This window comes from Micromys minutus (assembly GCF_963924665.1).
Source record: "Micromys minutus genome assembly, chromosome: 1".
In the NCBI taxonomy this organism is placed as follows: Eukaryota; Metazoa; Chordata; class Mammalia; order Rodentia; family Muridae; genus Micromys; species Micromys minutus.
In genome coordinates, this window is record NC_137969.1 from 243,218,725 (window position 1) to 243,231,944 (window position 13,220).

Here is a 13,220-nt window from a genome sequence, read left to right on the forward strand (position 1 = left end):
GCCTTTTTTGCATTCTTTTGTCTTAACTTACTGACAAAAGTCTAACAGCAGCTACTATGGATCCCCTCGAGTGAACTATTTTAAGTTTGCCCACGTGTTAACCCAAATCGCTGGAATAAACACTTAGTTCGCAACTTCTCCCGTGAGAAAGTTTGTCCCGATAGGCTTCCGTAGCCTCGCTCTCCTTTTTTTTTTTTTTTTTTTAAAGTCACTTCCGCTCCGGACGGGGTCGCGTTAGTGGATGCACTTCCGGCGGTGGCGACTTGGACGGCTGAAGGAAGATGGTGAGTGACTAAGGGTTTCGGGTGGTAGTCGCGGGTACCGAAGCGCCCCAAGGCGGGAGGACGAGGCGATGCGGCGCTCCGGTTCATTGCAGCCCGCGGGTCGGAGCGTGTCTCGCTCCTCGGCGGGCACGGCGCCCGGGGAGCTACGGGGCAAACCGGCTGTGAGCCGATCGAGTAGGCGCCGAAGGGCTAGAGCGGAGCGACACAGCCCCGGCCGACGCTGGGGACAGCGGCCGAGCTGCAGAACCAGTGTTAGTGTTTATCCGCCGACGGCTCAGCGCTCTCCGGTTTGGTTTGTTGGGCTAGATTCAGATGTGGGCACTCAGAGTACCGGGCGAGCACGGTTGAGGTCGCTTCCTCCGTGGCGCTTCCATTCTAAGGAAGGGAGACAATAAACATGTCAGTGCCAGATCGTTATGTGGCTGTGTTGTAAGAAGGTGAAGTCTGAGTAGAGGCCCAAATTAAGGGAGTAGTAATCCGTGGTAATATCTGAGTGAAGCCGGGGCCGGGCAGAGGGTCAGAAAATACAAAAGGAGAGAGCCCTTTGAGGGAGTACTGAAGTCAGCCTGAATCATAGGCTGCTAGGCCGGTGCTTCTGAGTGTGGGTGAAGACCAGAACACACGAAGGATCTGTGAAGACTTTGAAAAGTATTCCAAACATGCGCCTGACATTTCCCCAGAGTTCTTATTTTTAAGAACAACCCCGAAGATTATTATTAATGTCCCCATTTTAACGAGGAAACAGTGGCCATATAGGTGGGACACAAATCCTTTTCTAGAGCAGTTGAGAAACACTCAGGGTTTGCGCTAAGTCACTTAGTGTGGTTTCTAGCAAGCTTTGTAACAGTATACAAGTCCGTTAACCTCTCTGGACCTTGGTCCTTTGATCTGTCTGTATATCAGGGGTACTTTAAAAATCAAATGGCTCAGGGGCTAAGAACACTTGCTGCACTTTCAGTAAACTCAAGTTTGCTTCCCAGCACAAAGGCCAGGAGACTCCAGAACAGTCTGTAACCCCCATCTAACACCTTCTGGTATCTACCGCCTCGCCCCCGGAAAAAAAAAACAAAAAACAAAAACAAAAAAAAAAACCTTAAAAAAAAATCATTAAAGTCAAATGAGGTATTATTCCAAGGGTGTTTAGTGCTCTGCTCAGCATATTTCCAGAGCTTTATAAAAGGCTTAGCTCTTATTCTTTGAGACTGAGAAGCACGTGAATTGTCTCAGAGATGAGGAAAATATCTTTGACTAGAACCAAACTGGAAAGATGTGGGAATGGTAAATGACCCTAGGAAGGCTAGGTTTGGCAAGGACTGAGCATGCTGAACTAGAGAGTTTAGAGCAAAAAGAACAGGGAACAGCTGATGGGTTTTGAGGATTGAGGGACAGGGTAGTAGCTCTCTGGGGGAGGCTGGAGGCCAAATAAGACATAGACAGGAAGAGAATGGGGTGTGGAGAGACACACTATAACCAGGGTGGATTTGAACCAACCCCTGCGAAGCTGCACTGTAACAATCCTGACCCAGTTGGAACTTAATTCATAGACACGATAAGGAAATACATTTAGTGTATTCATTTTCAGCAGCGAGTGAGAAGAAGCTAGAATCCACTTGACATCCAAGCTCATGGAGGAGCCTGACTTACCCCACAGGCCACATTCCCAGGCTTGTCAGTAATTCATCTGTGACAGGAATCATGAAGCCTGTTTTGGGATTGTGCTGAATTAATTAGTGAAGGAAAAATAGCTAGCACACACATAGACCCGTACTGCCTCCCAGACATTGGCTGTGTCAGCCATGAGCAAGATGTCCTAGGACGTAAGAGGTTGTTAAAGGCTCTAACCTGCTCATCCCATTTCAGCACAACTGAGTCCCCCAGAATCTCTCTTCAGCCCTTAAGTATTTTCAGAGTAAACCACAAAGTTTTAAGAACCTTGCATGTGGTGGAATATGTTTGGCAGCATGTCTGCTTGGTAACCTTGGTGTGGTGGTTTTGTCTTGATACTAAAGCTGCTAGTATTGTAGTGAGAGGTGCCTCCCTGGGGTGGTGAATCAGTAGCCCCACTGTTATTCCTGTTTCAAAGCCCACCATTGGGTGGACGAGATGGCACTTGAGTTTTATGTCCAGGAAAAGAATCAATCCCTAGAAGTTTGTTGTCTGGCTTCCTCACGTGTGCCCTGGTGTGCAGGCACAGATCCACACACACACACACACTAAACAGCGTATTTTGCACAGGAATGTAAAATTCCATCATTTAAGTCATCACCCTGTGTTAAGCATTGTTTTAAAATCAGAAATCCCGGTAAGGTTTTCGTACATTTTAAGATGATAGCTTTTAGGATGAGAGACTTTTCCAGGCATTCCAGGCTGTCGGAGCTTGGTACATAGCTGTCAAAAGTCTTTTGGGTCCTGTGGGCCTCTGGAGAGAGTAAATGGCCATGGATATGCAAGATGTGACGTGACAGCTTTCATAGTCTGGGGTGTAGCTTATATCAGAGAATGGCAAGTCTGAACCTCCTGGTTGAGAGGGGTGCTCTCTGACTGATAGCTTCCTTATGACTTGGTCATTGGCTGGTTCCTAAGTCATGCCTCCACAGTAAATGCGTACCTGGGCTTCCAGGTACTCGATTTCTACACTTCAGTGGAGATGTGCTTGTGGTTTAGAGTCACAGCACCAATAGGATGCTCTTTTGAACTGGTTGTATTCTGAATTGATCTGTGCCTGTCTTTTTTATCCCTCAGGGTCAAAGTCAGAGTGGTGGCCATGGTCCTGGGGGTGGCAAGAAGGATGACAAGGTAAATAAGTAATAAGCAAGATCTGACTGTGCTGTAGAAACTGCCTGAGGTCTCAGCAAGTTCTTTATGGTGCCACCAACTTTAAAAGTGAAGAGCTGCAGCTGTTTCAGTGACCTTGTGTACAGATGGGTACCCTGCTTCATTTTTAAAGAACCTACTGCCCTGAGTTAGTGATATCTTTTTAAAGCATAAACATTGTGGAAGTTTTAAAGTAGATCACCTGTAAGTGTTTGACTTTCTGAGGTGTGAGATGTGCATCATCTAACCAAACAGCAAATAACTCAACTCTGACATCTGTTTATTTACTGAAACAAATCGGACTCGCTGCCATTTCTCTAAGGAAATTACACTTACTTGCTGCAGTCAGATTGTACTAAGAGAGCGGAATGTAAAATCTACTTTTTGAAAGGTGGTCATTTTGCAGACTCGGGTGTGTGTGTGTGTGTGTTTGTGTGTGTGTGTGTGTGTGTGTGTGTGTGTGTGTGTGTGTGTGTGTGTGTGTGTGTGATTAAAAAGAGACCATCTGTGTGAGGTGGGGATGAGAGGAAAGATGGAAATAATGTAACTATATTTTAATTTAAAAAATTAATAAAAGGAAGTTATTTTAAATACCCTAAAATGTTCTAGGGGAGCATTTGTACCCTAGAAATAGATGATAGCAATACAAAAGTAAATGTCCATTTCCTGGTTTCCATGTAACATCTTTTTCCTACTCTTCTAAAAACTGAAGGACAAGAAGAAGAAATACGAACCTCCTGTCCCAACTCGAGTGGGGAAAAAGAAGAAGAAAACGAAGGGACCAGATGCTGCCAGCAAACTGCCACTGGGTAACGTTCTGCTCTTCTGCTGTCCCCCAGCCCCCAGGGAGAGGACTCTGCGTGTATCGTGTATCGTGGAGTACAAAGGAGGGCAGGAAGTGGAAAGACTTAAGCTAGCTCTGGTTATAACCCATGATTAGCCCTCTACTGGGTCACCATAGAAGTTACATTTTATCTTGAAATACAAAGTTACATGAGTCTCATGCTAACCACTCACAGTGAGCCAGGGTGCAGGTCTGTAATCCTAGCACTCGGATCCCGGAGGGAGGGAGGGAGGGAGAGGGGGAGAGAGGGAGAGAGGGAGAGAGAGAGAGAGAATGACATCCTATTCACTGTCTAAGTAGCTAACCTCTCTGAGGTGTTACACATGTAAGTCATTTATCATTTATCGCTTTTTAATGTTTTCTTATCCTATGGAGGGCACACACATGGCATGCTACAGTGTGAGGTCAAGGTCAGAGGGCAGCTTTGGGAGTTCGGTTCTCTCCTGTCACCGTTCTGAGGGTAAAACTTAGATCATGGGCTTGCACAGAAAGTCCTTATAGAACCTTTATCTTGATGGCCCTGTTTGTTGTGAGGCATGGTCTCGGATTTTCGATCCTCTTGCATCAGCTTCCCGAGTGCTGGGTTAATGCACCACAGTGGGAACAGAACTTGAACTGCTGACTTTCATACTGGAAAGTGAAGTATCACTACATTAATGTTGAATATGTCTGAACTAACATTTATTTTAAAATGCCAATCTTTTAATGGACTTCTGATGACCATAAAGTAAATCTTTATTGTAAATTTCTAAGTTCCAAATGTCTAAAGCCTTATTTTTTAATTACAGTAACACCTCACACCCAGTGCCGCCTGAAATTATTAAAGCTAGAGAGAATTAAAGACTATCTTCTTATGGAGGAAGAATTCATTAGAAATCAGGAGCAGATGAAACCATTAGAAGAAAAGCAAGAGGTGAGTGGAGAAGGTTCTGTACTTTTCTTTACTGAGTGAGTTCTGCTGAGAACCTAAAACTGTCATCAGGTGAGAGTCAAGTGGGTGAGCCTGTGCACACTTCTGACTGCCTAGCTTTTAAACCAGGGAAATAGCTTAGCAGGTAAGAGTACTGACTGCACCCTGGCAACCACGTTACCTGTAAAGGTAAAAATCCACATGCAGTGCACACTGGCACCCTGAAGTAAGACAGGAGGCGAGACTAGACAACACAGCCACTCAGGAGTTCTCCAGGTAGCCAGGAGTACACACGCAGCAGGTTATTCTCTGGTCTCTGCACACTCGTGCACTTACACAGAAAATGAATGAATGAGAAAAGCAAGCATTTGCTGCTTTGTAACTCAAGGCAGATGCTTTGTAAATGCATCTTCTGCCTTAAGGTCTAATCTGCTTTTTCTTCTTGGCTATTTAGGAGGAAAGGTCAAAAGTAGATGATCTCAGGGGGACCCCCATGTCTGTAGGAACCCTGGAAGAGATCATTGATGATAATCATGCCATTGTGTCCACATCTGTGGGCTCAGAACACTACGTCAGCATCCTGTCATTTGTAGACAAGGACCTGCTGGAACCAGGCTGTTCAGTCCTGCTCAACCACAAGGTGAGTTGTGGATCTTTAAGGAGACTCATAGGAGTGTGTTCTTTCTCTTAGACATGGCTGCTTGTGCTGGCATTGGGTCAGCAAAGCACTCAGGAAAGGGGGAAAGATACTGGTACTGTTTGTCATAAACAGAGATTGAAAAGGTCACATGCTAAGACTTGATCCTTCGTAGGTACATGCTGTGATAGGGGTGCTAATGGATGACACGGATCCCCTGGTCACAGTGATGAAAGTGGAAAAGGCCCCCCAGGAAACCTATGCAGATATTGGGGGACTGGACAACCAGATCCAGGAAATTAAGGTATGGCGGGGACCAGGTCTGGGTTTCTGGAGTTGTGGTTTCTTAGAGCTGTCCTGTTTGGATGCTTGGAGGTTTGCTTTTTTTCCCTTCACTGAGCAGTTCCAGCTGTGGATCTGTATGTGCTCAGTACTGTTAGGAACTGGGAACCACAGTAAACTATGCTAGTCCTGTAGTGCTCTAACACTCTGCATAGTTAATATGAGTGAGCATTGGGTGAAAATGTGGTGTTCCCAGCTGTGCTGACTTGTGCTGTTATATGGAGGCCCACAAGTGCTGAGGCCCAGGCCATACTCCCTGCTTCTGAGTGCTCCTGGAGCCTGGGGATTGTGGCTGTTCAGAGTGGCTATGTGCCAGCTCTTCCTTCCACCCATAAGGAAGTCGTCAGAACTGCCAAAGATCTCCACTGTTTTCCTTCAGTTTTATTTTGTTCCTGAATAGCTTAAATGTTCCTCAAGGTTGACCTCTGGAAAGGAAAAGGAAAACTGGGTGTGGCTTGGAAAGGGAAGTTGATTAAAAAAAAAAGAAGAAGAACTTGGTGAGACAAAAAAACTCAATGAGACATACGTCCTTTTTAGCATGTCCTACCCTAAGTGGAGGTTCAGAAGAAAGATTTGTGCTTATCTTTGTGGAAAACAAGATATTTTCCTGTCAAGTACTACTAATAACCTCAGTTAAACTTTCCTTTTTACCAAGTGTTTCTTCTCTGTAGGAGTCTGTGGAGCTTCCTCTTACCCATCCTGAGTATTATGAAGAGATGGGGATAAAGCCCCCTAAGGGGGTCATTCTCTATGGTCCTCCAGGAACAGGTATGCCTGCTGAACACTGTGGGCACTCCACTCCTCTCTCCAGCAGCACTGGCAAGACAAGACACCAGTTCCTTAGCTTAGCTCTGGAGCTAGGGTATGGAGGAGAAGTAGAACATGCTGCTTAGCGTGCACAAAGCCATGGGTTGGGTCCACAAGCCGATACCATTCCCATACACACAAAACAAGTTCTTAACCTTGGTTGACTGTGTACACTGACATCAGCTTGGGGGCTCTAAACATTGTTGCTGCTTGTCCCAGCCTCAAAGGCACATTTGCGTTCACCTGCAGCATGGCCAAGCCTCAGACCAGCAGTGAAGATGGCCTTCAAAGTTATTGTGAGGTGCTGGATCGGGTCCATTTCCTGCAATAGCACTACGAAAATACTGTTGGACGATGATAAACACACATTTAATACTACAGTTGGTTGGTTGTCCTAAGCTGTAGAGACCAAAGCTTGGCAGTTGATTACCTTGCAGATTAAAACGAGAGTGGTCATTTGCTTAAGAGAACTCATGTTGAGTTCCTACTGACCTGTGTTGATAGCTATGAAGAGACTGAGAAGTACTTTCCCTAAGAAGCCTGAAGCTAGAAGAAGCCACTCTGCTTTATCCCAGTGGAAATTAAAGCCACAGAGAGGCTGGTGATGACTCAGGGCCACAGAGCTTTTGGCATTAAACTGGTAACAGCTGGAGCTGCAACACTGTCGTCCTGACCCAGCAGTGCACACCTCATGAGGTGTGGACAGGTCTGTCAGAGCGGGGGGCTTGTTCACTGATTCCCTGTGGCACTTGAAGTAACCAGCAGCTTGCCTTGCCTACTCCTATACACTAAGATCTCATTGTCCTAAAGGCCCACCCCGTCTTTACCATCCCAACTTGGTCTCCAGGAATCCTACTGCGTCCTTAGGCTTTTCACCAAGCAGACCACAAAGCTTAGCCCCTGTCATTCCCCAGCTCTCCTTCATTCTGAGCTAATACCCAGCCCTCCTCACTCACTTTCAAATGGCCATGGTCTTAACAACTCTAAAACTCTTCAGCTGGGTACTCTTTGGTGACTGGCCTATGTTAAAGGCTGGTCTTTGGAGCTGGGATGAGTATCAGCGTTGTTTAGTGCTCCCAAAGTGAATTCACAGTACATGGTCAACCAAGGCTAATGGTGTGTGTGTGTGTGTGTGTGTGTGTGTGTGTGTGTGTGTGTGTGTGTGTGTGTACAACCTGAAAGAAAAAATACCAGTGATAGAGCAATGTTAGAAACACTATTTGAGGGGCTGGAGAGATGGTTCAGTGGTTAAGAGCACTGACTGCTCTTCCAGAGGTCCTGAGTTCAATTCTTAGCAACCACATGGTGGCTGACAGCCATCTGTAATGGGATCTGGTGCCTTCTTCTGGTGTGTCTGAAGAGAGCAATAGTGTACTCAAACATAAATTATTTTAAAAGTTTGAGATCCATGAGAGGAAGTGCCTCCCTGGGGAAGAGAATGCCAAGTCTAAGACGTCTTTTGCACTCCCCAACTCCTGTCTGTGGGCTCCGTCGACTGGTTCTGCTTCCAGTATTTTGAAAACCCACAAGCCTACCCAGTACTACCTTCCTGTGGTCTGTGTTGAAGGCTGTTTTGTGTCAAAGTATGTTATCACTAATGGTTCTATGGGAGTTTATTTTGTTTTCTAATCCTGGGTTGAATAAGCCAGATTAATTTTTTGATTTGTTCATTTATTTATTAGTTTTGATATAGGTCCTCATGAAGGCCAGGCTGACTTTGAATTCACTGTCGAGCTCAGGATGACCTTCAACTTCTAGTCCTCCTGCCTCCACCTCCCAAGTGCTGGATTCTAGATGTTTATTACCATGTCTGATTACTTTAAGTTAATTCTATGTGCAACTTAGAATGGATTCAAGAAAAAGCTCCCTCCAGAAAAAAACAGATTGTATTGCTGGTACAGAAAGCTAGTACCTTTCTATAGGTCATTATGGTAATTGTTTAGATCACTGGTTCTCCTAATGCTATGACCTTTTAATACAGTTCTTCATGTTGTGGTGACCCCACCTATAAGATGATTTTTGTTGCTACTTCATAACTGAAACTTTGCTACTGTTATGTTTGTACTATAAATATCTGATATGCAGGATATCTAATGGGTCCCAAGTGGGTGTTGACCCACAAGTTGAAAGCTGCTGCTTTAGATGACACTTTGGGCTCACAAAATGTCTCAGTGATAATAGTGCCTGTCACACAAGCCTGGCAGCCTGAGTTTGATCTTCAGAACCCATTGAACATGGAGGAAGGGAAGTGTTTTTGCCAGGCTGTCTTCTGTCCTCCACACACACTCCATGCCACGTGCCCCATACACAGATACAACATGCACATAAATATTATGTTGTTTAATGAGAAAAACTAAGTAAAGATATTGACAACATTGTCTTGATGACTTTAAGGAAAGCTCAAAGTAGTCAGAGTTTGTATTAGATTAGGAGAGCTGAACGGCAGACAGCGGTGTCTTGTCTGTGTCCGTCCATCAGGTGGGATGCTCCTAACAGCAGTTAAATGGCTTTCTTCTTTGTCTTAATCTCTTTTCCCAAAATAGGTAAAACTCTATTGGCCAAAGCAGTAGCGAACCAAACTTCGGCAACTTTCTTGCGTGTAGTTGGCTCAGAGCTTATTCAGAAGTACCTAGGCGACGGGCCAAAACTTGTTCGGGAGCTCTTCCGGGTTGCTGAAGAGCATGCGCCGTCCATTGTGTTCATTGATGAAATCGACGCCATTGGGACCAAAAGGTAGACTTGCCCTGAACTGGCATGTAAGTTAAACAGCCCTTGCTGTGCGTGGCCCTCTGGATTCTTTGTGCTGGCATGGAGCTCGTACCTTCCAGACTGGGGACTCAAGGGATCATGGTGGTCTTCAGGCAGAGTTGCTGTGCAGTGGAGGGTCTAAAAGTGTGTCTTTCCATCTGTGCCACTGAAGACAAAGCACCACAGCCTGGGTGGTTTAAAAAATAGAAATTTGTTTCCCCTCTGTTCTGGGCCATGAAATCTAAGAGCAGGGCTCTAGCATCATTGTCTACACAGGGCTACGTCTGCTCTAGGAGCATGCCTTGTTGCTCAGTGCTCCAGCAGACAAGCATGTCTCCATCCAGCAGAGCAGCAGAGAAAGAGGGCCCATGCTCACCCCGACCCCCCCTCCCCAGCCCTTTCAGAAGGTGATCATCACAGTGCCCGTTGTCAGGTGTAAACTGAGGCGAGTTTGACCAAGCATGTCGTGCTGCCACTGCTGTACCGGAGACTAGGGAGTGGCTGAGGCTGAGGAGAACCTGTCCTTCTAACAGCGGTTTGGTCTTCTTTGTCTCTTTTTCCAAAGATATGATTCAAACTCTGGCGGTGAGAGGGAGATTCAGCGGACGATGTTGGAGCTGTTGAACCAGTTGGATGGATTTGATTCCAGGGGAGATGTAAAAGTCATCATGGCCACAAACCGGATAGAAACTTTGGATCCAGCACTTATCAGACCAGGTCAAATTTGCTTTCGTTTCCTTGTGGGAAATTAATGGGTTTGTGTTTGAAGTGTACACTGGGGTCGTTGTGCAACAGTACAGAGAACGGAGCACTACTGTGCAGTGTAGTTTACCAGAACACAGCTTCTTGATTGGAGAGATGGTCGGGTTAGGAAAGCGCCTGCCCGTGGGCTAAAGGGCCAGAATTTAGTCTGAGGAACCACATATACAAGGTGGTTATGATGTGTGCTGCTGTGATCCTAGTACTGGGGCAGGGGACCACACACACACCAAATTCAAGTCTCTGACACTGAAGACAGACGCGAGCGCGCGCGCACACACACACACACACACACACACCTAATTCAAGTCTGTTCTCGTTCTAGTTTTGCGCTATTTTCCTCCCATTGCTCAGAATTTCCTTTTTAGCTTAGAGCACTTGCTTTTTACCCTGAAGAAAAGATTGGTAGGCCATGACTTACGATTACATTCAGGAAGCACGAGAAGCCGTACTGTGGAATGATTCTGTGGTGGGATTGCTCTGTCCCAACCCCATCCAAGTTCTCCTTGTGTTTATTCCTGAAGGTAGCAGAGTAGGGCTTAAGTGGGGTGAGCTCAGATGTAGGTACTCACAGAGCACAGAAATGTTCTTTTTAGGGTTCAGGTGGTGTTCCCCACAGCATCGTCTGAGTAAAGCTGCCCTGGTGGATCGGGCTCTGAGTGGGGCCGAGTGTGGGTCTGATGAAAGTAGCTGAAGCTTTGTAACCTGCAGGCCGCATTGACAGAAAGATCGAGTTCCCCCTGCCTGATGAAAAGACCAAGAAGCGTATCTTCCAGATTCACACCAGCAGAATGACTCTGGCCGATGATGTAACCTTGGATGACTTGATCATGGCCAAGGATGACCTCTCTGGGGCTGACATCAAGGTGAGTGGCTAGGTGGGCTTGCCTCTGGAAATGTAGGCTGTTAGACTGCAAACTCTAGGAGTGGCAGTTAGGCTGAGAGTGGGTGCCTGGGTTTACAATCATTCATGCGGCTTTGACATTGCATCCAAATGAAAGATTTGCTTTTTATTAGAAGTCATTTAATGTGTTAATTTATGAAGTAAATGACCCTACCCCCATAAGCCCACAAGGATCAGTTACTAACATTACCACCTGTGCAAGACCTGGGTGACCTGCTTAGGAAAGTCAGACTTTGCCTTTGCCCTCTGTGAGGGAAGCGCCTGCTGGAAGGTCCCCAGAATTGCAGAGTGTACCTACACTCTGCGCTCTTCTTCCCACCCTGTGTGGATGGGCTATACTCAGTTTTACTGTTGGTTTCATTGCAGATGTGAGTTAATATGCTTTTCCACAGCTCTGTGAGCAATGAATGCAGTGCAGGCTCCCTTCCCTCAAGGAGCGGGATCCTCCCCAGTGTGCTGCCTTGGTTAGGGAGGAGCAGCACAGACATTTCCAGACCAGCGCCTGCAGTTGGTTGCTGAGGTCACTGGCATCAGGCCTGTGAAGCTAGGTTAAATAGGTTAAATAGCTGAGGGCACTCTTTCCTATGGACAGTTACTTTAATCGTGCTATACCAACGTTTCAAGAGTTCAGAATCAAGAGTTACCAGGATCTGTGCACCCACACACCCATCACCTAAGTTTAAATGGCTAACCATTTCCTGTCCTCATGCACACCTACTTTTTGGTTGAGCCATTTCCACAGCAACTTTTAGTGCCAGGACTGGAGTCTTTTAGTCTTGTTACTTTGGATTTTTTTAGGTTTAATTTTTTTGTTTTGTTTCTTTTTCAAGACAGGGTTTCTTTGTGTAGCTTTAACTGTCCTGGAACTTACTCTGTAGACCAGGGTGGCCTCAAACTCTGAGACTTGCCTCTGCCTCAAGTTCTAGGATTAAAGGTGTCCCACTACCACCTGGCTCTAATTTTTACTTTGAACTATATTTAAATGTGTATTTGCATGTGGGACTATGCCTAGAAATAGAGGCAGGAAGAGGGCATCAGAATCCCTGAAGCTTGACTTAGTTTGTGAACCCAAAATGGGTGCCAGGAACCAAACTCAGAGACCTGCAAAATGTCAGCGTATTTACGGCAATATATGCTCTGATAAATAAATCAAATGGACATGCACTCACCTCCCTGCCTTTTGGCATATTACTTTTTATATTTCATAGAACTGTTTTTAATGAGGGGACCAGAGTTCAGAGCACTGTCTGCTCTTCCAGAGGACCCAGGTTCAATACTGAGCACCCACATGGCAGCTCCCATCTGTCTGTAACTCCAGCTCCAGAGGACCCAACACCCTCACACAGTCACACATTCAGGAAAAGCACATGAAATAAACTTTTAAAAAAGAAGAAAGTAAGAAAGTTATTTTTAGTGAAAGTAAAGCTACAAGAATTAACTCACTGCCCAGAACTTGAGCCACAGCTCAGAATCCCAGATCTCTGGGCCAGTCTACCCCCTACAGTCTTCCCAGTTTATGCATCTTGGATTCTCAGAAATTATGATACATGAGACATTTAAAAAAATAACCTGTTCCCAAATGAGCAATTTGTGTTTAGTCTGTCTTTTACTTTATTTCAAAATATCTCTGAATTCCTTAAGTTAAAAATAAGTGTTTCAGTCTGAACATACTGTTCTTTTTTCCCCCTTTCTTTGTAGACAGGGTTTCTCTTTGTAGCCCTGGCTGGCCTGGCTCTGCAGCTGACCTGCCTGGGATTAAAGGCGTTTGTAGCACACCCGGCCCACACTGTTCTTTCTTTCAGGCAATCTGCACAGAAGCTGGCTTGATGGCCTTGCGGGAACGCAGAATGAAAGTAACAAACGAAGACTTCAAAAAATCTAAAGAGAATGTTCTTTATAAAAAACAAGAGGGCACCCCAGAGGGGCTGTATCTCTAGTGCCGCAGAGTCCGCAGAGTTGTCTTCAGGGAACTTAATGAGTTTCCCCCATCTGGGAGGATGGGAAGCTGCCCCAAGGAATTATTTTCCAGTTAAGTTTTGCTAGTAGAAAGCCTGTATCATGGAGGATGCCGTGTGGTCTGTCTCCATTGTTGTGGTCATTGTCCCAATAAAGGACTGGTTTGCTTTCTATTACTGTAACGAATACTGTGTCCATAAGCAACTGGGGGTTGG

The 13,220-nt window shown here is 45.7% G+C and overlaps 1 protein-coding gene across 2 annotated transcripts; it reads left to right on the plus strand.

Moving 5' to 3' along the window:
• The first annotated feature begins 225 nt into the window (after positions 1-225).
• PSMC1 (proteasome 26S subunit, ATPase 1) lies at positions 226-13,178 on the plus strand. 2 transcript variants are annotated; one of them, XM_080919620.1, is made up of 11 exons: positions 226-284; positions 3,027-3,080; positions 3,811-3,907; positions 4,731-4,855; positions 5,307-5,492; positions 5,665-5,793; positions 6,503-6,599; positions 9,182-9,371; positions 9,952-10,103; positions 10,857-11,011; positions 12,852-13,178. In XM_080919620.1, exons 1-11 carry the CDS (start codon positions 282-284, stop codon positions 12,984-12,986), a joined length of 1,323 nt encoding a protein of 440 aa, XP_080775746.1. In that variant the 5' UTR covers positions 226-281; the 3' UTR covers positions 12,987-13,178. The 2 variants fall into 2 exon arrangements, with proteins under 2 accessions (XP_080775746.1, XP_080775745.1); XM_080919619.1 differs by lacking the exon at positions 226-284 and adding an exon at positions 331-535.
• Positions 13,179-13,220: the final 42 nt, after the last annotated feature.

What these genes read in the sequence shown, in the direction of transcription:
- PSMC1 (XM_080919619.1), top strand. Translation starts at nt 353, where the DNA reads ATGCGGCGCTCCGGTTCATTGCAGCCCGCGGGTCGGAGCGTGTCTCGC. An exon ending in CATTAGAAGAAAAGCAAGAG is followed by an intron (nt 4,856 to 5,306) that starts GTGAGTGGAGAA and finishes TTGGCTATTTAG; the next exon opens with GAGGAAAGGTCAAAAGTAGA. An exon ending in TCTCTGGGGCTGACATCAAG is followed by an intron (nt 11,012 to 12,851) that starts GTGAGTGGCTAG and finishes TCTTTCTTTCAG; the next exon opens with GCAATCTGCACAGAAGCTGG.